Source organism: Trachemys scripta, chromosome 20 (assembly GCF_013100865.1).
Source record: "Trachemys scripta elegans isolate TJP31775 chromosome 20, CAS_Tse_1.0, whole genome shotgun sequence".
NCBI lineage: Eukaryota > Metazoa > Chordata > Testudines > Emydidae > Trachemys > Trachemys scripta.
Genome location: NC_048317.1, coordinates 14,977,587 through 15,002,704, shown reverse-complemented (window position 1 = coordinate 15,002,704; position 25,118 = coordinate 14,977,587). Strand labels below are relative to the sequence as shown.

General features: G+C 41.4%; 1 protein-coding gene across 8 annotated transcripts in view; it reads left to right on the top strand.

The window, feature by feature from the left end:
* Positions 1-693: 693 nt before the first annotated feature.
* The window catches only part of PUM1 (pumilio RNA binding family member 1), a 120,370-nt gene continuing 95,945 nt past the window's right edge, over positions 694-25,118 (top strand). For all 8 annotated transcript variants that reach the window (XM_034754333.1, XM_034754327.1, XM_034754332.1 and 5 more), the window contains exons 1-2: positions 694-787; positions 5,926-6,299. In XM_034754333.1, coding sequence (XP_034610224.1) covers positions 5,937-6,299 — 363 coding nt within the window. In that variant the 5' untranslated portion in view covers positions 694-787; positions 5,926-5,936. The remainder of the gene's footprint in view (positions 788-5,925; positions 6,300-25,118) is intronic.

Below are 25,118 nucleotides of genomic sequence, written 5' to 3'. Positions count from 1 at the left end.
CTACAACTATGAGGCATAGGAACTTAGTTTTTAAACGCTGAACGCTGAGATGGTCACGTAATAACATCCTTCTTGGAGCAGGGGCTTTAAAAATCCCACACCGAAATATTGTGGGGTGTGTGTCTTGGGTAGTCAACTGAGTCAAAGTGAGGTTTTTACTCATGAAAGCTTATGCCCAAATAAATCTGTTAGTCTTTAAGGTGCCACCAGACTCCTTGTTGTTTTTGTAGATACAGACTAACACGGCTACCCCCTGATACTTGAGTCAAGGTGTGTGTGTGTAAAACCCATTTGGGGTGTGTCTAGGCTGGGACACGCCGTCAGGGTGTACATACGGGGTAAGGGAGCCTATTGGGGTGTGTGCATATGGCGCCAGGGTGTGTGGACTGGGTGGATGAGCACATCCGGGTGCGTGGTTAGTATTGGGTTCCTCGGCGCTAGCGTTGCACAGATACCCTCTGTCTTGCTCACGGGCATGCGGACGGGCTGCCCTGGATCTGGGCTTGTGTTTAGCACAGACAGACGCCCAGGAGAGCTCCTCGGGCTGCAGAGAGGGCCCATGGCCCAGTCGAGCTGAGCCCCATCCCAGGAGCTGATGCTGTGCTAGCCTGGAGCAGGGACAAGGAGCCTGAGCAGCAAACAGGGCCTGCCTAGCCATCCCATGATGCATCGCGCCGTCCCAGTCCCCAGTGGGCCGCCATGTTGTCGGAGTGAAAGGCAGGGGGAGAGGCAGCCAGCGAGAGGCCTGGGGGGGGCTGAGATCCAGCTTCATCCTACCGCTCCGCCCGTGAGTATCCGGACCGGATCTGGACTAAATTGGGCCCCACACCCCAGGGGACCAGTCGGTCGGGTCATATTGGGGTTAGGGGCTCGAGGTGGGGGTTGATGCGGCCCTGAAAGGCAGCCCCGGCCGGTCGCCGTGCCTGGGTCTCTCCTCTCGCTCTGTTCCTGTGCATGTTTTGGAGTCAGAGCAAGGCCCCTATTGTTATCAAAGGAAGGAGGGAGGGGGAGTGGGGAGGTGCAGGGGCCCCCATAATGTGCCCCGAACCCCTCCACAAACTCCATTAACCCTTATTCTCGGGTCCCTGTGAAGTTGGGGCAATCCCCTGCCCTGATCCTCCTGGGGGAGAAAGAAATCATCCTTATTTTGGGGGGTGCTGGGGGTGGTTTTAAGCTATTTTGGTTTAAAAAAATAATACCCGGCTGGGGGTTCTTCTCGGCATGTAATTCATCGTGTGCATTTTAACCTGGCTGTACGGCGTCGCCGGGGGGGCGGAAGGGGGGTAGGATGGGGGGAAATTCAGTAAATGTGATAAATAGCGTCCAAACCATTCGTACCTTATACACAGTTCAGTTTCCCATCAGCAGGAATTGCTGGGAAACTGTGTGTATATATGTTTGTGTGTGTGTGTAATGTATGTAAGATATACCTGGGATTTCTGGAGGTGCATGCATTTAATTCTCAAAAATAAAAAAGTGATCCATTTTTATTGTCATAAGTGTCTCAGTACCCCTACGGTTTGTGTTTTATCTCTGTAATGGTTGGGATTTTTTTGTAAGCCCTGTTGTTTTTTTGGTGTGTGTGAGACTGTAAGAGAAAGAGAAGGGTCTTTATCCTTCCAAGTGGAAGGGAATAAAACACACACAATACTTTCTGATGTGCTATAAGTATATAGTGCTGTTCTCTCTTAGTCCTTCCTCCTCCTGTAGTATTTGTATTGGATAATTTTTAATTAAGCAGTTTTGTTTTGAAGAGAACAACATTAGAGCTTGTTCTTTACCCCAAACTGAGAGAGACTCCTGTTTTTATTTTTTTTTTCCTGTTCAGTGCTTAATAACTTTGTTCCAAGTAGAAATTTTATTAAGCAGATCATGAGTAAGGAATTTCCTTTTATTGAGAGGGTGGGCACTTTAGCATTTGTCTTATGACGTGTTTTAATGCTGGTTTAAGAAGTTTAGTTGGTTATCAATTTACCCACTTCCTGCTATGTCTCTTTAGGTTTTAATGAAAATGTGAACTTTTACATTTTTGTAGGCCAGATGCCTCTTAAACAATGGGTAGGCAGCTTTGACTCATAGTTTAAGTTTATGGAAAAATAGAGGCCTTTACAGATTCCTAGTTTAATTTTGCAAAATACATTTCGTGTCCATTCCAATTTTTAAAATACTACTGCAAACTTTCTTTTTTTTTTTTTTAATCAGAGCGCTTGGAGAACAGTTATTGAGTTCTGAATTTAGTAGTAGTAGTTATGCTACATGCAGAATACAACTATTTTTGCAGAATACAGCTATTTTTTCTAAGGCCACCACTTCTTGTAGTTAGAATTTGTTTAGCTATGTCCCCAAAGTTACCTTGCTTACAGACAGGAAATTATATGGAGTCTAAACTAGGCTATCTTATGGAAAGGATAACATAAAACATCTTGTTTACTACCATTTGTATATGTGTAAGGGGAAAGAAACTTATGTTCATAGTAATTTCACTCTGGCAACCCCTTTTTGTAATGTCCGGTAGGAGGCTGTTTATTTCGTAAATGAATAACACTCATGGGAAACTCTTTACGTAAAAAATACAGGAAGACTTTGAAAAGTAAAAGAGATCCAGTAGCTATAAGACACTTGCAGTGATATGAGTTGCAGCTGCTGGTTAGTTAACCAGTATGTGTTGTGTAGGTGATTTAACATATTTCTGATGCTCTGTATGCTTTGAATGACAGTATTCAACTGTCTGCTACATTTATCACAACATTTCTATTAAAAACATATCTCAGAACTAAACTTGAACTTCCCATCATGCCCCCCCCCCCCTGCTTTCTTTCAAAATGTCTCCTGTGCCAAGTTTTCTGTTCTGACTTGGGATTGCCTTGTCCATGTTAAATGAAAGAGGAGGTTTCTGAGACTACAGACAGTTGTACAGAATGTAATAATGATGTTATTAGATCTTAACTGGGATTTTCTAGTGTCAAGAGAATAATAATTTATAACACTTTCTCCTCTTCGGTGAGATTTGAGGGAGCAAGTGACAGCCCCTCAGATGTGGAAGAGAGAAAGCTTGATCACCTCTTAACTTCAGGAGTGATGATGGAACCTCTAAAAGGTATTTTATGTAAATATGTAGCAGGCTGAGGCAAAAGGAGGAGCAGGTCGCAAACATAGAAAAGGGCAGGTCTCTTCCCCATTAAAAGCTTTAAAAATCAAGATGCTGCATTTCTCCATATTGTGTAGTGTATCACTTAGGTCATTAAGGGAAGTCCCTCGATTGGGCCACAACTGCCAAACCTTTTATTGTTACTTCTCAACTATGTGTTGTTGTTTGTCATGGCCATAATAGAAAATGATGGCATATCAGTTTGTTAGAGCATTTGGAAAGTTTTGTGTAATATGGATGTTTTTAAAAGAAAAATTGAAAGGGGATCACTGCCTCTGAGTGATTAAATACCTGCTAATTTGCACTAATAACTGGGTGGGGAGGGAATGGGACTGCAGACAACAAAATTTTGTGAATAAGGAAATTAATTTGGACATCAGTGCTGCAAAGATTTATGCACATGCTTAACTTTGTGCTGTGTGTAGTCCCATTGATTTCAGTGGGGATATCCACAGTGCATAAAGTTATTCATACACCTCTACTTGATATAACACTGTCCTCGGGAGCCAAAAAAGCTTACCGCGTTATAGGTGAAACCGCATTATATCGAACTTGCTTTGATCCACTGGAGTGCGCAGCCCCGCCCCCCCGGAGCACTGCTTTACCACGTTATATCTGAATTCGTGTTATATCGGGTCGCATTATATCGAGGTAGCGGTGTATGTGAATTTTTGAAGGATTGGGACCATGGGGTGTGTGTGTTTTTAAGACTGCCTCACAATGTATTTTTCCATTTATTTTGACAGGAGTTAGTTCAGTTTTAGTTATTCATAACAGTACGCAGAGTACCTAAGTACTTTGCCACCATCATCATAATATGAGTTCCTTACAAGAAATTAATGATGGACATAATCTTTCTTCTTACCTCTTCTGTAGGAGAGTTTGATTCATTTCATTTTTATTTGTTTGCTTTGTGTGTGAGTGGGTGTGTGTGTGTAGAACTTACTATAGGAAAGCTAAATAGCGTATGCTGGTAAAAGAGTATCTTGTAAAAATAATAAAGCTTTAGTAATGAGACCTCATCATAGTGCTATATTTGAGAAGTGGAATGAGACTGCCAGGTTTTGTGGTAAGATTTAAAGAGGGGTGCATAAGTGCAAAGTTACCCGTTTCTTTTATTTTTCTAGAGCATTGTAAACTACATTGTAAACTTAAGGAGAGGGGGAAAAATCCTATTACTGAAGTTTTTATATTCAAATTTCTCTAACAGATGAATAAGAGAAAAAAAAATGCTTCAAATTGGTAGGGGAAATCTAGGTGATTTTTGCGCAAAATTAAGATTTTTGTTTGTTGCCATCTTGCACTCCACTGCAGTTATGAAGTTGTTCCTGGAAGTCACTTGTAGAATTTGACGGTTATTAAAAAGTAGTGTGATGAAAAGAGGAGATAAAGGTTCCCTTCAGAGCCTACAGAGCTGTTTGCAGGTTTGGGCCAAATTTTTCAGTCAAGATATGCTAGGGAGAGCCTTATCATGAATGTGGAAGTTGACTTCCTGCATGATGGTATGCAGTTGTGATGATAATAAATGAGGGGCAAATTCTGCTGTCAATCCCTCTTTGTTAACTATTCATGATATTTGTAGGTTTGCAGTTGGGTGACTGAGGGCAATAATTGACATGAAGTTTAGAAGTCAGAGTTCTGTTTAGCATTTTTAATAGTGCTTGAATTTCTTCTGACTTAAATACCTGATTGTATATATTTTTTAATGGGGTGGGAATTACATAAAGAAAAAAACCTACTTTACCATCAAGGTGTATAGAATCTTCTGTGGTATCACTGTCCGTGTTGGATTATTGATCTTTTTGCTTTCACAAAACAAAAAAGGCTTACCACAGCAGCATGAAATCAGTATTTCATACTCTATCAGAACATTTTGGGGATAGTGATTTATTAACTGATTAGCAATATGATTTACTCACTTATTGTCATAGTATTCAGGTCGCTGTATGGGATGGATTCTCTTTTTGCTTTGTTTGCTATGCTAGATAGTTTCTGCAGTCAGAGTTTAGTTTTTTTTTCTCTCCCATCAGTAGCTGAATTGAGGCTGTTGGCTATCTAGCTCTGGAACATTCTGTTGGTGTCCCAGTCACTAAGAGGTTAGCTGCTTTTTCTTCAGGGAATCTCCCATAAATATGTGCATATATCTTACTGTCTTAGCCAGCCTTAGTGTTTGCAACACAGTGCAAGTTATGTTTGGGGCATGACTAATAGCATGTGTACAAATAATATTTTAGGTTTGAATTTGAAAAACTGGCTGACTTAAGTTTTTTTTTTGTTTATCTAACTATTGGAAGTAATAATCTAGTAGTACTTATATGGACATGCAAATTCTGTAGCAGAACTGCCATTAATATAGACGTTTGTAAACATTGATGTTGTAATTTGAATTCCATTACATTCCCAAGGTTTTTCTCCCCCAGAAGTTTTCAGTGCTCAGTTTTAGAGTGGACTAAGTCAAAATTTTAGTGTGCTGACCACACAAGAAATTTCACTTGCACAACTTGGTGGTCTGATTCCAAGAATAGGCAACTGTAGATATCTTAGCTGTATTGGCAGCATCCTGTTGAATTAACTGTCGTTTTGGCTGGTGTGTATTTTTAATATATTTTACTGAAATGAAGTTTGTTAAATTTAGCTTTCTGAGATATGGGTCAGACGTGACTAACAGGAAAGCATAAACATGTCAAAAGAAGTAAAGATTTTGTTCTTGATGTAGGCAGTGTGCGCTTAATCGGTTATGAAAATGATTAAACATTGAAAAACCTGTGTCTCCTTAGGTGTTGGTGGAATGAGCGTTGCGTGTGTTTTGAAGAGAAAAGCAGTGCTCTGGCAGGACTCGTTCAGCCCCCACCTGAAGCAGCACCCACAAGATACAGCTAATCCCAACATGCCTGTTGTTTTGACATCTGGAACAGGGTCCCAAGCTCCGCAACAGCCAGCTGCAAATCAAGCGCTTGCAGCAGGGACACACTCCAGTCCTGTCCCTGGATCCATAGGAGTTGCAGGCCGCTCTCAGGACGACGCTATGGTGGATTACTTCTTTCAGAGGCAGCATGGTGAGCAGCTTGGGGGAGGAGGAAGTGGTGGAGGCGGCTATAATAACAGCAAACATCGCTGGCCTACTGGGGATAACATTCATGCAGAACATCAGGTAATAACAAAAAAAAAGTTCAATATTTCAGACTGAATACGTGAACAAATCATGCTAGGATTGCTGCTTTAATGAACCTTCTTAAAGCTTAAGCTGGTTATTGTGTGATTTGGATGGTATCAACGAGACTTCTTTCTTTCTTTTCAGAATTTTAATGTCTCACTAGTTCTAAATGAAATGTTTTCTCACTGTTGATGATGTTGAACTGGAAATCCCACTGTACTCTATGTGATGGTAGTTAAAATGAATCTGTTTGCAAAATGCATCAGTCCTCTTTATTGATTTTTGTATGTGTGAACCAGTTTAGCGTTGTTTGTTGCTGCTTATCAAACCTGATGCTGTGGTTACATTATTTTTTTTATGTAACAGTGTTACAAAACTGTGTTGTCCTTTAAAGCATGTAGAGTGTGAAGCTTTCACCATTCCTAATACTGAAATGCACACAGTTGTGGTACTTGTCCACAGCACAAGGAGAAGTGAGGGAAAGGGGGCTGGGCATGGTTAATTGAATGAGGAAGAAAGCAGTTTATAAAAAACAGTTGTTTCACCGTGTGCTAAGGAACAGAACTTTGCTTTCACATGTATTTTATGTCCTAAAGAATAATGAGATGCTTCTACTGTGCATATAAATGAAGAAAGAGAAGACAGAATTTAACTGTTAACCAAAAGTATGGTTTAAATCACAGTATTATCTTATATGCTGGGGCTTAAACAAGTGCATGTAAACAAGTATTTGTTTAGCTATCTGATTGTGACATGTAGGTAACTCTTCAAGTACAGGGATGATCTAAAAAACCTGCTTCCGCTAATAAGGGAGATACAGAAACAGCATTTAGAGGTTAGCATGTTTTTTGAAGTCAGTGGTTCCCAGAAATCTCTTAAAAGCAGTAGGAACAAAGCTTCTGTGACCTCATTAAAACCTCGGCATTGCTTACATAGCATTTTGGTCTTCTGTCAAAATAGAAAAAAGATAGTGTTTTAAATTATGATTGTTTAAATTCACTATTTAAAGGAACACAGACAATTAGTAGCATGGCCAAAATTTGACTTAATATTCCACTTGTTATAAATCTGTGTGATACCACCTCTACTCTAAAGAGCTAATTTATTTAAAAGTGAATCACCCTTTCACAAAGTTTGAAAAATAAACCAGAAATTAACCTCACCTCCCTCCCAAAAAGTGTTCTGCTTTCGCCACAGGGCTGTTCAACAAGTAAACACTATGCTGAGAATTATGCAATTTGAGTAATATCAGCACATGCATAAACAAAGAACAGCATTAATTTCGGTTCCCTAAGAAGCATAGGATGAAATCCAGAATGTGAAACAGAGCTAGGAAAAAAGTTGGCAGTGTCTTTTTAAACTTATTTTTAAGAAATATTATGCCTAATTATTTTCCCCATGCAAATACAGTATTTAGCTAAAATGTGCTTGAAGAAAAATGATGGGTTGGACTCCTGTCTGGAATGACTGCCATTCGTTTGTTTTAAAAAATCTTCTAACTGAAGATTTGAGTAATATTAAAAGTTGTATTCCAGCTTTATCTGTTAAAAGATTTAACTAAATCTTTGACTTAGGTAATGTAGGTCAGAGGATAATTCGTAAAATATTTAAAAAGTTGATAAGATCTCTAAAATTGGCTGCTATTAAGTGATAATCAGTAGGCACCAAACACTGGTTAGGCATTGGTGGGGGTGGCATTGGGATATTTTGTGTGAGGATGGCTTTGTCATGCTGAAATGCACAAATGAGCAAAATTCTCAATCCCTGCCCCCCCAAGAGGAAGCAACGCCACCATAGATGGTAGAAACTTGCAGGTATACAAAAAATGATATCCTGCAGTTTCTAGGTGTTTGCAATATTTACTGCATTCTTTAGTAGTCTGTAAACTTAAGCTTGTGATTTAAAAAAAAAAATACAAATTTGACCTGTTCCAGCTGTTTCAAAGACTTATTACACTGTCCGCGAATATACTGCTGTTGTTCTTTTGCAGAAAACTCTTGAGTTAAATAACTGCACATGTAAGACCTTATTGAAAAATATGTCGCCTGAAAATCTAGTTGGGGCTGTTTTAATTTTTTTTTTTAGCATTTATGTGTAGGGTTTTTGTTTGGTTTTGTTTTAAATCCCTAACATGAGGATATTTAAATGCAAATATAATCTGACATTAAGGCTGCCATTTAGTATCACAAAGTCAGGAAATATACAGCAGTGTCAGTTTAGCGGTTTTGCAAGTATATAGCATTTTTTCTGTTTTTTCATGGTAATAGTGTAGCTTCAAATATTACTGCGGTGATGTATATGCTTTACAATACTCACCTTAACACATTTCATTTTGTTATGACCATAACTGTTTAGTTTCCTAATATTGTGGTTTCAACTGTGCTGACTTAATGTTACGTTAACCGATTTTTGCATTCAGCATATCCTTTTTGAATTAAATGAAATTTAAAGGTCAGTTTAAGGCCGCCGTTATGGTATGGGACAGTGACCTGTGTTGACTTGTTTTGCACCTTATCCCCCAGTGATTTCCTGAATGTTCTAAGTTGTATGACTTTTGTCATTTCTTCCCCTCTTGGGTTCTGATCTTGTAAGATGTTCCATGTGGGTACAAATGTCTGCCAACATGCGCCCGCAGGATCAGTGCCTTAGTCCTGTATATATCATCTTGGGTCACTTTTAAGGAGGTGGAAGGAGAATATCTGGGTTCCAGGTTGGAGGTATTAAGTTCTCCTAAGATGGTTTGCAGATGACTTGAAAAATAGGAACAGCCTGATAATGAACAATAAAGGATTAAAAATTAGGACAGTGTTTAAACCCCAAATTTGTATTGAACAAATAAAACGCCCACCTTGTGTAGTATCTTTTCCCTCCTCTTTTGTTCTTTATGGCAGTTATTTAGGGTCTGAGTCCGCACCCTTAAATCTCGCTGCGGTCAATCGGAATTGAAGGATGCTGAGCACCCTATGGATCAGGTTTTCAGATTTGTAACGTCTTTGAAGCGGGGACCATCTGGCTCAGTTTGGGCTGTGTATCCATATCTGCAAGTGGTATGGGGCTTGTGCTGCAGATGCTAAAGTGGAGGGCGGTGCGGGGCATTAAGTGAGAAAATCAGTGGTAGCGGAAGGTTAATTATGCGTTCATACAGTTTAGCGGGAAATGTGCAGGGTTTAGGAGATTGTAGCTAAAGGTGGGAAGATTTTTATATATTTTTTTTAAATGGCTGCTTCCTAATCCCTTTTCCTGTGTCTTCATGTCAACTGTTCAGACGTAACCTATTGTGAGCACTTTGGGGCTTGGGAGCTCTCTCTCTGGCACTGAAAACACTTATGCAAATTCAATAAATAACATTTCAGCCTGTATTACTACAATGGTTATATAACACATGTGTTAAAGTAAATGTACAATATACTTGCTTTTCATTGTTTACCATGTTTTTATTTTTTCACCTGTCTGCCGCTGCTGTTTCCTCCTTGGAATGACAGCTGTAAAGAATTCAAATGGTGGATGGCTTTGACAGGTGTAACCGAAGAACACATTTCTGAATGCTCCAAAAGAAGCAGACCATGTCATCCTATTCCAAACAATAACCTTCAAAATGGGAGGAAAAACTGTGTCTTTGCTCAGTTGCTACTTTATATGTAGTTTTTTCTAACCTTTCCTCTCTCCTCGTCAGAAAAAAGATCTCAGTTTTTCTGGTTAGTAAAAATTTTATCAACCAAGACTCCATTCTCATCTTGGTTAATCCGGTGCATGTGGTGTATTTTATAAATCCAGTACTGCTGTTGTGTACAGATACTGACGTAACTGATTTTGAAGGATTCCTGATCTCAAATTACCCCCCCCCCCGCTTCCTCCCCAAGTAATGGAATGTGTCCATGCTCCTCACCCCCACTAATAGGCAAGGCTTCAGCAGCACAGAGATTGTGCTTTAAGGTGGAGCTGGGGATGGGACTGGCTATGGGGGAGGAGCTGGGGTTAGAGACGGAGTTGGTCTGGGGGCAGAGAGGAAGTGAGGGCAGAGCTGGGCCTGGGGGCAGAGCAGGACTGAGGGCTGAACAGGTTTGGGGGAGAAGCGAGGCTGGTGGTGGAGCTCCCTCCCCACCCCCCAGGGGGGCTGGCTTCAGCCCCACTATGCGCCCCCCTCAATGTTCCTCCGTGCCCCCATAGGGGGACTCGCCCACACAGTTTGGAGACCACTGCACTATAGGTTGATTTCCTAAAAACCTGAAGGGTCTAGACGTAACTACAAAACAAGTATCTTTTTGTCTTTAACATTTAATGGAGTGTATTTACTGGCAACAAGGTCTGCCCTGCCAATAGAGTTAACCCCTAAACAGGAAAAGGATGAAAGTTCAATGCGTATTCTGTGTCCGTTTACTCTTTAGGCTATCTGCCCAGATTGCTGTTGTGATGGTGTTTTTTATTATGGCACTTATCCAGAAAAAACTGAATTGAGACCAGTAACTCATTTCACATAGGTCACTAAACAATTATCACATAGGAGTTCTGATGACTAAAAGCCTAGACTTTATTTGGTCTAATGCTGAAAGACCATGTATCTTATTATTACAGATCCCTGGAGCCACCAAGTCTCACTACAAAAATGGCACTTGGCTTCTAGATCTTGGAAGAGTTACCTTTAACACTTAACAAAAACTAAGAAAAGCTTTCCCCTCCCTGCCCCCGCCCCTCCCCGCTCACAGATGTTACAGGGAAATGAGGCATTGACTATGATCTTTCCACATTTCAGTCAAGTGTCGCTGTTCCTTAAAATTCAGTGACATCCCCTTCTAAATTGCAGTAAATGCAGGACTTTTTTTGTGTCCAAATTGCAGTAAATGAGTAATACGGGAGTCTGTCATGGTTTGAAGATGTGAGAACAATTTTTAGGAATTTACTTTCGTTGAGAGCATCTGTAATTAGCTAGTAATCCCTGTAGCGTTCTACTGTCCCTAGTTATCTCCTCACATCTGAGGAATTATCCATACACTCAATAAGAGAAATATAGTGAGAGTGGTGGGGTGAGGATTTGAGTTCATTTCGGGTTTTGTCTCTGTGACGTGGTAGTCCTCTGAACGGGGAGCACTGAACTTCTTAATCAATACTGTACATTTAACTGGGCATAGAATCCAGTTCTTCTGACACCTTACCTTCTCCCAAATCTGCTATTTAAACCATGCGGCCTCCCTACTATGTTTCACTACCACATGAAGGGCTGGGTTTGGTTCTCGGGATGGCAGACAACATGGTCAAGGCTTGCTTAAGGAGAGGCTCATCTCCTCTTTCTCTCAAACAACCTGAGAAGCCAAGCAGAGACAGGCTCCAGTGTTGCTCCGAAGGAAGTCCTGTTTAATTGTAAGGTATTTTGGCCAGAGACTCAATCTATTTTTGGAAAGCACCTAGAGTTTCGGTGCTACTGCAGTCCGGCCCTCATTGCCAAGGAGAGTCACTGCAGCTTGAGGCAAGAAAGAAATCCTATGACAGCACATACAATATTCAGTTGTTTGCATATTTAATATCTGTAGCCTTATTCCATGGAATAGTCTTTCAAATGAATGGAATTTCCATTTGTATTTCCATGTACTTTCATGGTAAGCACAATAGCTGGGTGTATGTTAGCAGTGAAATAGTTGACAGTGTTACCATTTAAACTACTTGGCTGCGAAGTTAACACTGTGTTAAAATGAATGCTTGAAATTAGAATATATCATCTTCTGTAGAAAACCTTAATCTGCAGGGAGCGGCTAGTTCGTCAGGATTTGTTGATTTTTGTTTTTGAGTCTGTAAATTTATATTGTCTCTGCTAACAAATCCATTACAAGGTACCTAGCTTTAATTCACATAGCACACCTGATCACTTGTGCAGTCTTTATGATTTCATTATATGGTACCATATTGTTTTAATCTACTTGACTCATGCTTGCCCAGGAAGAACAAAACTATGCTTTTACATCAACTGATCTTGAAGTTAAATACTCGGCACAGACTTAAGATGTGGGTTTTTTGCTTATTTTAATTTGTGGGGTGTGTGAAGGGATATGTTCTAGTAGTTCTGTAAAATCTAAAGTAAAAAACTATTATTAGCTAACCAAAAACAGCAGTTTAACAAGACTGTCTGTATTAAGTATTTCCATAACCATTAACCATCTTGGCTAAATGCCATGTAAAATGTTAGCCAGTCTGTAATTTTAATAGCATTTTGCTTCAAATGCTAATGGTAGTAGCAGTTCTAATTATGAATTCTTTACTACAAAAATAGTAGTTAGTCCTGTCTGATACTTGTGACTTTACATTCTTTCTCTCCTGACTATTGTTATAGACGAGGACTAAAAATAGTACAGTAATTAGTTGATGGAACAACATATTTTAACCCTGGCATCTAATTGTCATTGGCAAGCCTGTATGGGGCGCTTTTTTTGTTTTGTTTTGTTGTTGTTGTTGTTACAAATTGGTAAACCTTGTCTCTAGTATTGTATATAGCATCTCATGTATGTTACAGGCAAGACAAAAGAGATGCAAGTCAAAATCTCCTCCAGACTAACTAATAAGAGCAGTTGGCTGCTGCCTATAAACCTTAACGAAGGGTCAATTTGAAAATGTTCTTGTTTCAAAAGGTTTGTAAACCCACCTTCTTTATATCCTAAAAAAGTTACCATGAACAATTCAGACAGCTCCACTGTGTGAAGTTACCTTTCATTGCTGGGGATTAAAAAAGACATTTAATTGCATAGTCCAACAATCAGACTCAACATTTTCGTATTATTTGACCTTGCTCTTGTAATACTGATAACTTTTAAGTTTTCAGTACACCTCTACCCTGATATAACGCGACCCAATATAACACGAATTCGGAGATAACGCGGTATAGCAGTGCTCGGGGGCAGGGCGGGGCTGCGCACTCTGGTGGATCAAAGCAGTTCGATATAACACGGTTTCACCTATAACGCGATAAGATTTTTTGGCTCCCGAGGACAGCATTATATCGAGGTAGAGGTGTATATGCTACAATTTGAGAAGTGTGTATAAGTTTTTCTACTTTAAAAATTCAGCAAATTAAAAAAAAATGTAATGTTTGAGATATCCCATATGTAAATTTCACAAGATACTTGGATAGTGTGGTGATGGTCATACAAATGAATATAGGTAAAAAGTAAGCAGTATTAGGGAGACTGTTTCTTGGAGTGAGCATCTGTGGTGTAATCACACAAGCAGAAGTAAGTGAGAAGGCCAAACTCAGGTGCCTCCAAGTCTTAAAATAAACTACTAATCATAAAAACAGAAATCAAATACTTTATCCAGACAGACAGATAACAAAAGGACTCTTACTTTCCACACTTTACTCTTTACTTTATTACTTTCCAGGAATAAAAAATAGAAAACTGGTGCTACAGTTTATTCCAATGCTGAAGATAGACTATTTATGTAGCACCAAAAAGTGTACTTAAGACACAAGGGATGTATTCTTGGCCCCCCTGACTTCAATGGGAGTTTTGCCACTGATCGCTGTTGGGCCAGGATTTCACCTGAGGTGGTTGCCCTCATGAATCTACTGTGTCTGGTCTTGAACCTGCAAAGCAATCTGTATGAGTGGACTACCACGCTTGTGCAAAGCCTCACTGAAATCAGTGGAACTCTCTCCATCTTTTCAAGATTGGGGCCAATATCAACATGATTCACGAAAGAACATATCAATTGGAGTTGTAATTCAGATTGATTGCTATTAGCAGCCAAGTGATGCCGGGCCCTATGCTCAACTCCATGGCATTTCTCTGTTTGATGTAACAAAGAACTGGTTTATGGCAGCCATTAATGACTTCCAGCATAACAGTATTCCTAGCTCTCCTCCCAACGCAGTTTAAAATCATAGAAATATAGGTCTGGAAGGGATCTCGAGAGGACATGCAGTCCAGCCTCCTGCACTCAGTCAAGACCAAGTAAACCTCCTAGACTATTCCTGACAGGTGTTTGTCCAACCTATTCTTAAAAACCTCCAATGATGGGGCTTTTACAGCCTCCCTTGGAAGCCTATTCCAGAGTTTAACTATCCATATCGATAGAAAGTTTTTCTTAATATTTAACCTAAATCTCCCTTGCTGCTGGTTAAGTCCATTGCTACTTGGCCTATCTTCAGTGGACATGGAGAACAATTGATCACCATCCAGTTTATAACAGCCCCTACTCTGTTTGAAGATTATCAAGTCCCCTCCCCCCCCCCTCACTTTTCTTCCCTCAAGGCTAAACATGCTCAGTTTCTTAACCTTGCCTTACAGATCAAGTTTTCAAAACCTTCTAGGTGCCCAGTATTGGCACTAGTGCTGAGTAAAGCGGGACAATTACCTCCCATGTCTTGCATACAACACACCCGTTAATACACCTCAGAATAAGATTAGCCTTTTTTGCAACTGCATTAGATTGTTGACTCCTATTCAATTTCTGATCCAGATCCTTTTCAGCACTACCACCACCTATCTGGTTATTCCCCATGTTATAATTGTGTGTTGCATTTTTTTTTTCTTCCTAAGTAAAGTATTTTGCACTTGTTGAATTTCATCTTGTTGATTTAAGACCAGTTCCTAATTTGTCAAGGTCACTTTGGATTCTGATCCTGTCCTTAAAAGTGCTTGCAACCCCTCCCAGCTTGGTGTCATCTGCAGATTTTATAAGCATATTCTCCACTCCATTATCCAAGACACTTATGAAAATACTAATACCAGATCCAGGACTGACACCTGACGGGCTACACTAAATGCGCCCTCCCAGTGAACCATTGGTAACTGCTCTTTGCATGTGGTCTTTCAACCATCATGCACCCACGTTATAGTAATTCACCTGGACCACATTTCCCTAGTTTGCTTATGACACTGTCATGTGGGTTTGTGTCAAAAGACTTAATACAATTGAAATATTACAGCTATTGTTCCCCCCCCATCCACAAAGCCAGTAACCCTCTGAAAGAAGGAAATTAGGTTGGTTTGTCATGATTTGTTCTTGGCAAATCTACGCTGTCTATTCCTTAACCCTGTTATCCTCTAAGTGCTTATTCAATAACTTGTTCCAGTATTTTTCCAGGTACTAAAGGTAGGCTGATTGGTCTATAATTCTCTGGTCCTCTTTGTTTCCCTTGTTAAAGATAGGTACTATGTTTATCCTTCTCCAGTCTTCTGAGACTTCACCTGCCCTGCATGAGTTCTCAAAGCTAATATCTGACAGTTCTGAGATTGCTTCAACTAGTTCCTTAATTACTCTAGGACAGATTTCATCAGGCCCTGCTGACTTGAATAAATCTAACTTATGTTAATATTCTTTAACCTGTCCTTTCCCTATTTTTGGCTTGTGTTCCTTCCCTCTTGTTTATTAATTGTGTGGCGTATCTGGTCACTTTTAACTTTTTTTTTTTTTTAGTGGAGACTGAAGCAAAATAGATATTAAAGATCTCAGCCTTCTTGATGTCATCAGTTATTAGCTCTCCTTCCCTGCTAAGTAGAGGACCTACGCTTTCCTTAGTCTTTCTTTTGTGCCTAATGTATTTAAAGAATCTTGTATTATTGCCTTTTATGTCCCTTGCTAGGTATAACTCAGTTTTTTGCCTTTATCCTTTCAGTTTTTTGTTTCTACGTACTTGTGCTATACTTTTGTACTCTTCCTTAGCAATTCATCCATGTTTACACTTTTCTGTAGGATTCTTTTTTGATTTTCAGGTCATTAAAGAGCTCCTGAGGGAGTTATATTGGCATCTTTCGCATCGTTATAGTTTGCATTTATTCCTTTAGTACTGTTTTCTTGAGAAACTGCAAATTGACACCCTGAATGACTTTTCACTCTAGTAGAAAGAGGATAAATAAGAATGGTGGGAGGAAGGGGAAATGAGGGCAGAAAGAAGGGAATGGGGGTGAACACAAAGTACCGTGGAGGGGGATTCAGACAGTACCCCTATAGGGGAGTTTGCAGGAAGTCCCTGAAATAGAGGGGGATAGGAGGGTCACACACAAGGAGCTTGTGTGTGTGGCAGGGGGTGGTGGGAATGAAGCAGCTGGACTGGCGTCAACCTATGAAAAGCTGGACAAGCGAGTAGCTATACTTGAAGCTCTTAGAACAGCCAGCAGAGCTTAGAGCAGATAAATGCTCTGGGCACATGCTTTCAAAGTGATGGCCAGGAACTTTGTGCAGAGCAGTGAAGTGACTGGAATTCGGAGAATATGTGGTGATGTAGCTTGGTTTATTTATATGTATTAAAACTATTCTTAATTCATAATGATACTTTGCCTTTGCGGAAGTTTGTAGAGAATTATATAATTCAAGCATTGTGTTTTTTGGGCAGGGTTATGTATTGGATGGTGTTAAGAAGGATTAATGTGAAAGGACCAGTTCTTGAAGGATGTGCAAAATACTCAGCCCTTGTTTTCAAGAATAAACTTTATTATACACAAACGCTGGCAGGCCTATTTGCATTATCAGAAGGAATGTATCATGCAGAAGAGTGTATAAGCAATATATTCTCTTACAAGTGCATGAAATTAATCTCATTAGGATATGCATTTTCCTCTTGCAAAGGGGTGGAGTGCCTGAGGAAAAGTTGTGAGGGAGCTGAAGATTTGGGGCAACTGTAATAACTATTATTATACTGGCTGAAGGTAAGGGGCCAGTTGCAAGGTCAAAGCAGCAGTCAGGGTTTTTTTTGTCTTTAATTACTCATTTAAAAACTCCCACTGCAACTGTCACATGTTCTCCTAACTTCTCTGCACCATTTGTAGTTTCAGGTACAGTGGAACCTCAGAATTATGAACACCTAGGGAATGGAGGTTGTTCGTAACTCTGAACAAAGCGTTCTGGTTGTTCTTTCAAAAGTTTACAACTGAACATTGACTTAATACAGCTTTGAAACTTCATTGTGCAGAAGAAAAATGCTACTTTTTAACCATCTTAATTTAAATGAAACAAGCACAGAAACAGTTTCCTTACCATACCGATTTATTTAAACTTTAACACCGTAATATATTGTATTTGCTTTTTCTTTTCTCTCTGCTGCTGCCTGATTGTGTACTTTCAGTTCCAAATGAAGTGTACGATTGACCGGTCAATTTGTAACGCTTGTGTCCATAACTCTGAGGTTCTACTGTAAGTTAGAAGGCCCTCATCACTGTAGTATCCAAGTACTGCAGAATCACTTTTGTCCTCCTGTCTGTGCTGGTCTTGCCTTTCTGCATTTTTCAGAATTCTTCTTCTGCCTTTCAGTGGTGATCCTTTTATTTTATGCACCTCAGACTCCTAATTCAATCCCTCTCTATTCATTTCTGTGCAGTTCCATGAATAGATCTCCTTTGCTCCTCCTCTTCCTGGATAGCCGTCTTTATCAGGTGTTCCATCTCTGTGGGTTTGCTCCACCTCCCCTCGTCTGAGATATCGATAGCGGAGTAGATATTTTTTAGGAGTTGGGAGAGGGACACAACCTATGGTTATTAACTAACTATTTTAATACCCCATTCAAGTTGCAATTTCAATTTCAGATTTCAGTGCCTTAGGAGCCACTTTCTTTCGGGATGGAAGTGTAAAGGACCGATCGCTAGCCTTCGTGCACAGCTCTTACAAACATGAGGTGTGGTGGGAGTGCGGATTTAATGCCATAAAAGTGGGGAAGAATCATGGAGGATCATCTGGTGATAGTTATGGAACATGGAGTAAAACAGGCTACTTCATTCTAGGCCAACTGGGAAATGTCTCTGGACGGTTCTGTTTGAAGGGAACAGTTTGAGAGAGTGAGAGGAAGGGCTGATAAATCTGTATTAGATATTTGTATAATGATATTGGAGGACTGGTTGTGTGAGTTTCTGTGGGTGTAACTTACAATTAGTTTTTGGGCAAGGCAAGGCAGGAGGACTTGATCTATTAAATGTTTTCAGCCATAACCGTTCAGGATTGGGGGAAAATAGGGGTTAGAATTAGGGATTGTAAAATATTAAACGGTTAACTGGCAAATGTTAGTCTTACTGTTAATCCATCCTAACCATTAACTCCTTGTGTGCTGGCTGGAACAGCCCTGGCCCCTCTCGCTTTAATCAGTTAACTAGTTAAATGATATCATTTTAATTGTTTAAACGGTTATCTTTTTAAACGATATTTACATCCCTAGTGAGAACTAATAGTCATTTTCACTCTCAACTCCTGGCCAGTGATAGCAGAGAGATAATAGCAACATGCTACTGAAGTGCCATGGTCCAGCATATGGACTGACTCAATCATGAAAGAAAAGTGTGTGTGCCATACTGAACAGTGTATACTTTTATTGCAGAAAGTTATCCTATTTTTAGACATGCAGTTTGTTACTCTTTTGCATTCCTCCTCCACTAAGTGCAAGTCCAGTCACATTGTGTGGGCCAACTAGCCACGGTAAATGCCAAGCCAGACACTTCTACCTTGATTGGGAATAACATCCCTTGTAACCAAGAGAGAGGACTGTAGGGAATGTCAAGATTTTGAAATGATAGAGTGACTCTCCTGGAAGTGTTGAGGATGAGCCGTTACAGCTGTTGCTTGTGCCATGGAGGCAGGGCGTTTGGGGAATGGTGGAGGTCAGTAGAATAGGAACTTGTGGCCTAAAGGGAGAGGTGAAGATTTCCACCCTCATGAGGTTCCATCTGCCATTTTGTAAACACTAATGGAATTTGTAAAAACTCTGAAATCTCGTTGCCCTATTCCTGAGCCTGCAAATTCTGCCCTAGTTGGTACATATTAAAATCAAAGGCTACAGATAGGTAGGCTTGTCAGAATTCAGTTTAAATTGGTAGCTGTCAGTGAACACTGATACACTGAAATTGATGAAAAAATACCCATTGCACCGGCCAGGATTGGCTGTCACTGTCCCCGTTGCTGTGCAGGGAGCCATCTGCAGCTCCGCTGTCACGGCCCTGCTCACTCACCAGTCAGGATTGCAGGGACTGACCCTGGACAAGAACTGTTCAGCAGCAAGGTGGCCTCCCCCATGACCAGGGGCTTGCCCTCTTCCATGCAGCCTGGACTGGGGGGGCGGTCTCTGCTTTGCCAGCCCAGGTCCGCAGCCTCCCACAGACCTGACTCTCAGGTGTCTTGGGCCCTTGCAGTCCCACTGTCAATGCTGTCCTACCTCTAACCCCAACCCTTCTCCCCTTAATTTCCCACAACTGTAAAAATAAAAATTGTTAAGTTGAAAAAAAAATAAAAATCAAATTCTGCCAAGACTCGTATAGGCTATAGAGAAGGGCTCCTTTGTGCTCCATTTCTTCTGAACTCCTCAGCTTGGCTGCTGTTTCCACTGCCCTGGCCCCCACCACACCTTCAGTAAGACATCTTGCACATTGTATTGGGAATCTGGTCCAGCTTGTTGGTTCCTTGGCCTGCGTGGCTTCTACAATCAGTTTTTTCTTCTACCTCAGGATTAAGCCAAGAGGTGCTTCCATGCTATCTAATAGTACCCCAGGCTTGTGGAAGGGTGAGTCCAAGGGATTTGGTCCATTTCCTCATGTAATCAAGAAGTTTTACGCTTGGAACTGCATCTTGAGTCATGTATCTTTATGTGAAATATGTTTGCTACCTGTGGAGATGCCACTCCAGTTACCTAACATAGACTGAGTGAAATATTGCTATGACAGATTTAACTGGCCCTGGACCATCATCCTTTCCCAGATCTATACCAGTCGTGCCTACATGTCTGCCTCTGACCAGCTGGCCATTTGATTATATAAAGGTCTCCATTGAGCTGGGTGATGTGACAAATTTATTGACCAGAGGTGGTAGGAAAAGATGATGGTCACAGTGAAAATAGCTCTCAACTGAGCTCCATGGCACATGGCATACCTGTAAAAACAGCATTACTTCTGGCCAACTTGAACCCTGTGCAGTGGAAGTGTGAAAATAGATCAGAAAGACCACCTGAACCGTGAGTGACCTATGCACTGAGACACATTCATGGCAGAACTATATCGCCCGTGATCTCAGCTTACACTGAGACTGAATATGTGGAGATTGGAATGGTTCTCTTGGACCACTTGGTAGTTAATCATGTTTGAAGCAAATGTAATTTGAACAGTGGCTGTAGTACTAGTGCACCATTATGAGCACTTTTCTGTGTACACCCCAATTGTGTTACTGGCTTAAGTATATGGTGGCTAACTTGCCAAATTTCTCTAATCTAGACAAGGCTATGATGGCTTCCACTGCCGTGCTTAAAGTTTGTTAACTTAGTTAAACTTTGTAAACTTCTCCACAGATATCCCTCCCTCCAACCTTTCTGCCTTGAAAGTTTTGTGTAGTAGTTAAACTTGACCATAAGAGCAGGTGGAAGCAATTTAGGGCTTTTGCCAAGTAAAAAGACGTCTTTATTTTGTTTGCATTTGTCTGTAGTGTACTTCTGATGCCTTCCAGTTAATTCACATAATAAACCTTAAGATACCTTTTTGTTAAAATTGAAAAGGTAGCTGGATGGACTTTAGAGTAGCTGACATTTTCTGCTGCCGTTGGAAGTGATAAGACAGCACAGCTTTGAAGAGAAATGAGGTGGCATGGGTTTTAGATCTTTGCAGATGTTTGCAGGTCACTTGTCTTCCATTGAGCAGAGGAGATGACTTCACCACAGGATAGCTTGATGGGGCAGCCTTTTTTCCTGAGAGGAGAGAGACTAGTGCACAGTTAGAAAGCAGTACAACTAAGCCAGGTCTAAGACAACATCATGGAGTGTGTTCAGCTGTTACGATTATTGTGCTGTTATTTGTGTATTAAGTCAAGAGGAAATGAGTTCTTTCAGTTTCAACATCAACAGTATAATGTAGCAGTATTGTAGCATGATTTGGGTGAAGACAAACAGTACTTGTTGAATGAGAAAACAGATTTGCCTTGTTTAGCACTGGGGGAAGCTACTTCTAATTACCAGGTAATAGCACTTAACTGGTAAATTACAGTGACTTCCTGTGGAAGTTGACAAGTCTTCAATTTTTAGGCCCTGATGACATTTTGAAAAATTTGCCCTAGTTTTGTGTCATGGATAATTGCACCTGTGCAAAGCTGAGTTTACACTGGTGTGGCTTATTACTGAAGTATGTCATACGGGTATATGCTAGGGGTTTGTAGTGCTCTAACTACATTGACATACGGGTATAATCAAACCGGTGAATGTTTTTTGTATTATCTCCAAGGCTGTTGACAGCAGTTTGTTGTTAGCATTTTTCTAGTAAAAATTAAATCATTTACCAATGTTAACGTTTTACTTGAAAGGTGACCTACATTAGAAATTAAGATCTTCCCTACCCTGGAAGACTCTGTGGAAGACTAATAGGATAATGACATTATAATCACTAAGGAAGTGAGACTTGATTGAGAGAGGTTTTTCTTTTGGAGTGCTAGTCCCCATGTGTATTCCTCTGTGGAGTACCTATGTATTCCTTGCCCCCAGAGCTGAGGAATTTTGCAAGCAGTGTCCATGGGTCCACATGTGCCCTCTGGCTCACTTCGTGCCTCTGACCATGGAGATAGAGGGTGGGGCGGACTGATGGCCTCTCCAGTTCCTTATCACCACCACATGGTCTGGATTGGAACCTCTAGTCTCTGAAGCTTCAGCTTTCTTCTGTATCAGTGAAAATATATTTTAGATATCTGTAAATAGTTTTTATATTCTTGAGTTTTAAAGTTTTTATCTAATAGTTTGTGTTATATTTTTAGTCTCCCCCACCGGGGGAGCACCCCCTAGCCCCTGTACTCCATTTAGGTACTGGACTCTGGGCTTCAAAATGTGTGCTTTCTGCCCGCGATCCTTCTTGGTCAACAATGACCACCAATGTTGTTTGTACTGCCTTGGGGAAGCCCACATCACGGCAAGATCCAGTGTCTGCTGTTCATTCCCTAACTGTACCTGGGAAGGGCAAGAATTTCACCTTAGGAAGCACCTAATGGAAAAGGCCATGAGGCCTTGGTCGGACCCAGGCTAGGGGACCTCACCGTACATCAACCTGGCTTAGCAGTGAGATCTGAATCAGGAGTGAAGGTATCTGCCCCCACAGATCCCTGTGTGGGGTCTTGTCAGGAGAGCATAGGGTGACCAGATAGCAAATGTGAAAAATCAGGACATGGGGTTGGGGGTAATTGGAGCCTATATAAGAAAAAGACCCAAAAATCGGGACTGTCCCTATAAAATCGGGACATCTGGTCACTCTAGGAGAGCAAGTTACGTCTTCCTCCAAATCCACTTTGAAGAAGCCTGATCCAGCCCTGCCTAAACTGAGCCCTAGCTCAGCCTAACGTAGTACATCCTAAGGGCATGTCTACGCTACAGAATTAAGTTGACTTAAGTTATGTCGACGTAAAGCCAGTGCAGTAATTAAATCAGTGATGTATATCCATGCTAGCTCCTTCTGTCGCTGGTGCGCATCCTCACCATGAGCACTTGCACTGGTTGTCAGTGTGGGTCACTGACAGCTAGTATGGGTAAACAATACTGATTTAATTACTGCGGTGGCTCTGTATCTATATAACTTAAGTTGACTTAATTTTCTACACTGACGCTGCGTCATCCTAACTACCTAAGTACTATGCCTCTTGCAGAGGTGGAGTTAAGTTGGTGTAATGGGCGACTTACGGTGGTGGGAGCAGCATTGAGGCGCAAAGAGTTAGGTTGGTGCTTACGTTGACCTGACTCCCTAGTGCAGACCAGGCCTAGGCATGATAGTCGACAAGTCTGGGGCTCCATTGGCACCAGATTGTGATCCAGCAATACCAGTGCTTCTGCTACTCCCCAAGCACAACCCCTGGGATCTGTCATCACTGACAAAGACCAGTTGCCAAAGGCATCGGTCACCCACAGTTCCATCTTTGTCTTCAGTGGCACAGTTTGGGGAGACAGGATGCCTCTCATTCTGAGAAGACCAGGACCTATGCTCCTTCTGAGGATGCCTTCGCTCTCCCTGACCCAAAGTCTCCCACTCCTTTGAGTCCCTCCTTTTTGAGAGAGGTTATTACTCCACCAGGGGGCGTCAGCCTTTGGAAGGAGTTTGTCTCCTATTCCATCTTTGGGCTCTGATTTCCCTCCAGTAAGTGCAGTTAGCACCATCGTTGGAACTGGAATCCGTTTTCTCATCACATGGAGATTTTGAACCACCCAGTGAACTGTTATGCTCTCCTCCTCCAAGACGCACCTTCTCAGTCAGAAGACTTGGGCTAGCTTGAAACCAACCTCCACCTCATCATCTGCCTCAGAACTGTTGATACCCCATGCTTTGGGGACCACTGCAGCTGCCATTCAACCCATCTTACTGGCCATACTGAGGGCCATGGGACCAGTTCCATTCTGCAGAGTCAGTCTGGTCTGCTAGGGAATCACCCCTTCCCTTCCCTTTGAGGGGCAACCAGAATTGCCCCCAAATTCTAGAGAGGAAGAGGAGTAAGCCCCAGTCTGGTGGTTTCACCAGATGCAACAAGATTGCAGTCTCCATCACCAGATGAGGTGGTGACTCTGATATCTCCATTCTCCCGCAATGACTATAATGCATTCCAGAAAATCCTTTGCAGAATTGCAGGGAAGCTGCAGATGCCTCTTGAAGATTGTCAGTACAAGCTCCTGGATATCCTTCAGTTCTCCAGCACTAGTAGAATAGTGCTCCTGATTAAAGAAGCTATTCTAGAGCCAACTAGAATGGTTTGGCATACCCCAGCTACCTGCACTCCTGTCCCTAATAGGTCAGAGATATGGTATTATGTCCCAGCCAGGAGAATTTCTGTTCTCTCACCCTGCTCCTAATTCTTTAGAGGTCCAAGCTGCTGCACAGGGATCTCGTCAGCAACACTCTCTATCTACCTGTATTGACAAGGAGGGCAGGCATCTCGACTTAATGGGAAGGAAGGTCTTTTAATCTTCTAGCCTCCAGTTCAGGATAGCCAGTAATGCTTGGTAACTGGCTAAGTACAACTTCCTGAACTCTTTGAAATTGTCTTTACTGACAGTCTCCCGCAGCAGGACAGAACTCTTTTCTAGGCTTTCATAGAGGAAGGGAAAATGGTTGCCAGGACAACTCTCCAATCAGCAGTAGATGAGACTGATATATTTTCGAGGGCAATGGCTACCGCTCTCATGATGTGCAGGGGGTCATGGCTCCATGCTTTGGGGTTTCCTAAGGAGGTCCACAACACTGTTGAAGACCTTTCCTTCAGTGAGACTTACTCATCCATCTTTTGATTAAATAGGTATCTATGCACTTTAGAGGTCTCCTGGGTCACCCTTAATTCTGTGGGAATATTTACACCGGCCTCAAATAGAAAATTCAATCAGCAACAATACAAACCTAGACCAATAGCGCAATGGTTCTTCCACCAGAGACCTTATGAGCCACCCCACAAAAGGCAGAGAGGTCAAAAGACCTACTTCCTCACCCCTTCTGCAATGGTTCCTCATTCCAGTCCCAGCCCTTGACTAACCATTCTTTTTGATTGGAGTTAAAGAACTTGCAAACCAGTGACTCCAACACCTCCTGACTCCCATGAACCTTTTGGTGGTTGTCTTGCACACTTTTTCAGCACCTGGAATGCAATAACAAGACCAAATGGGTGTTCAGCATCGTCCATTTGGCCTATATGATAGTTTGCATCCCTACCCCATCCATAATCCCCTTCTCAAACAAGACGTGGAATATTTCTAACAGCAAGAAGCCATAGAGTGGGTTTCTCTTCAATACCAAAGGAGGTGTTTTTACTCGACATATTTCCTAGTCCCCTTTCTTGATCTCTGCCATCTCAACTACTTTATTTGTAAACCCAAGATTTGCATGGTCTCGTTAGCATCTATAATTCCATTTCTGGAAAAAG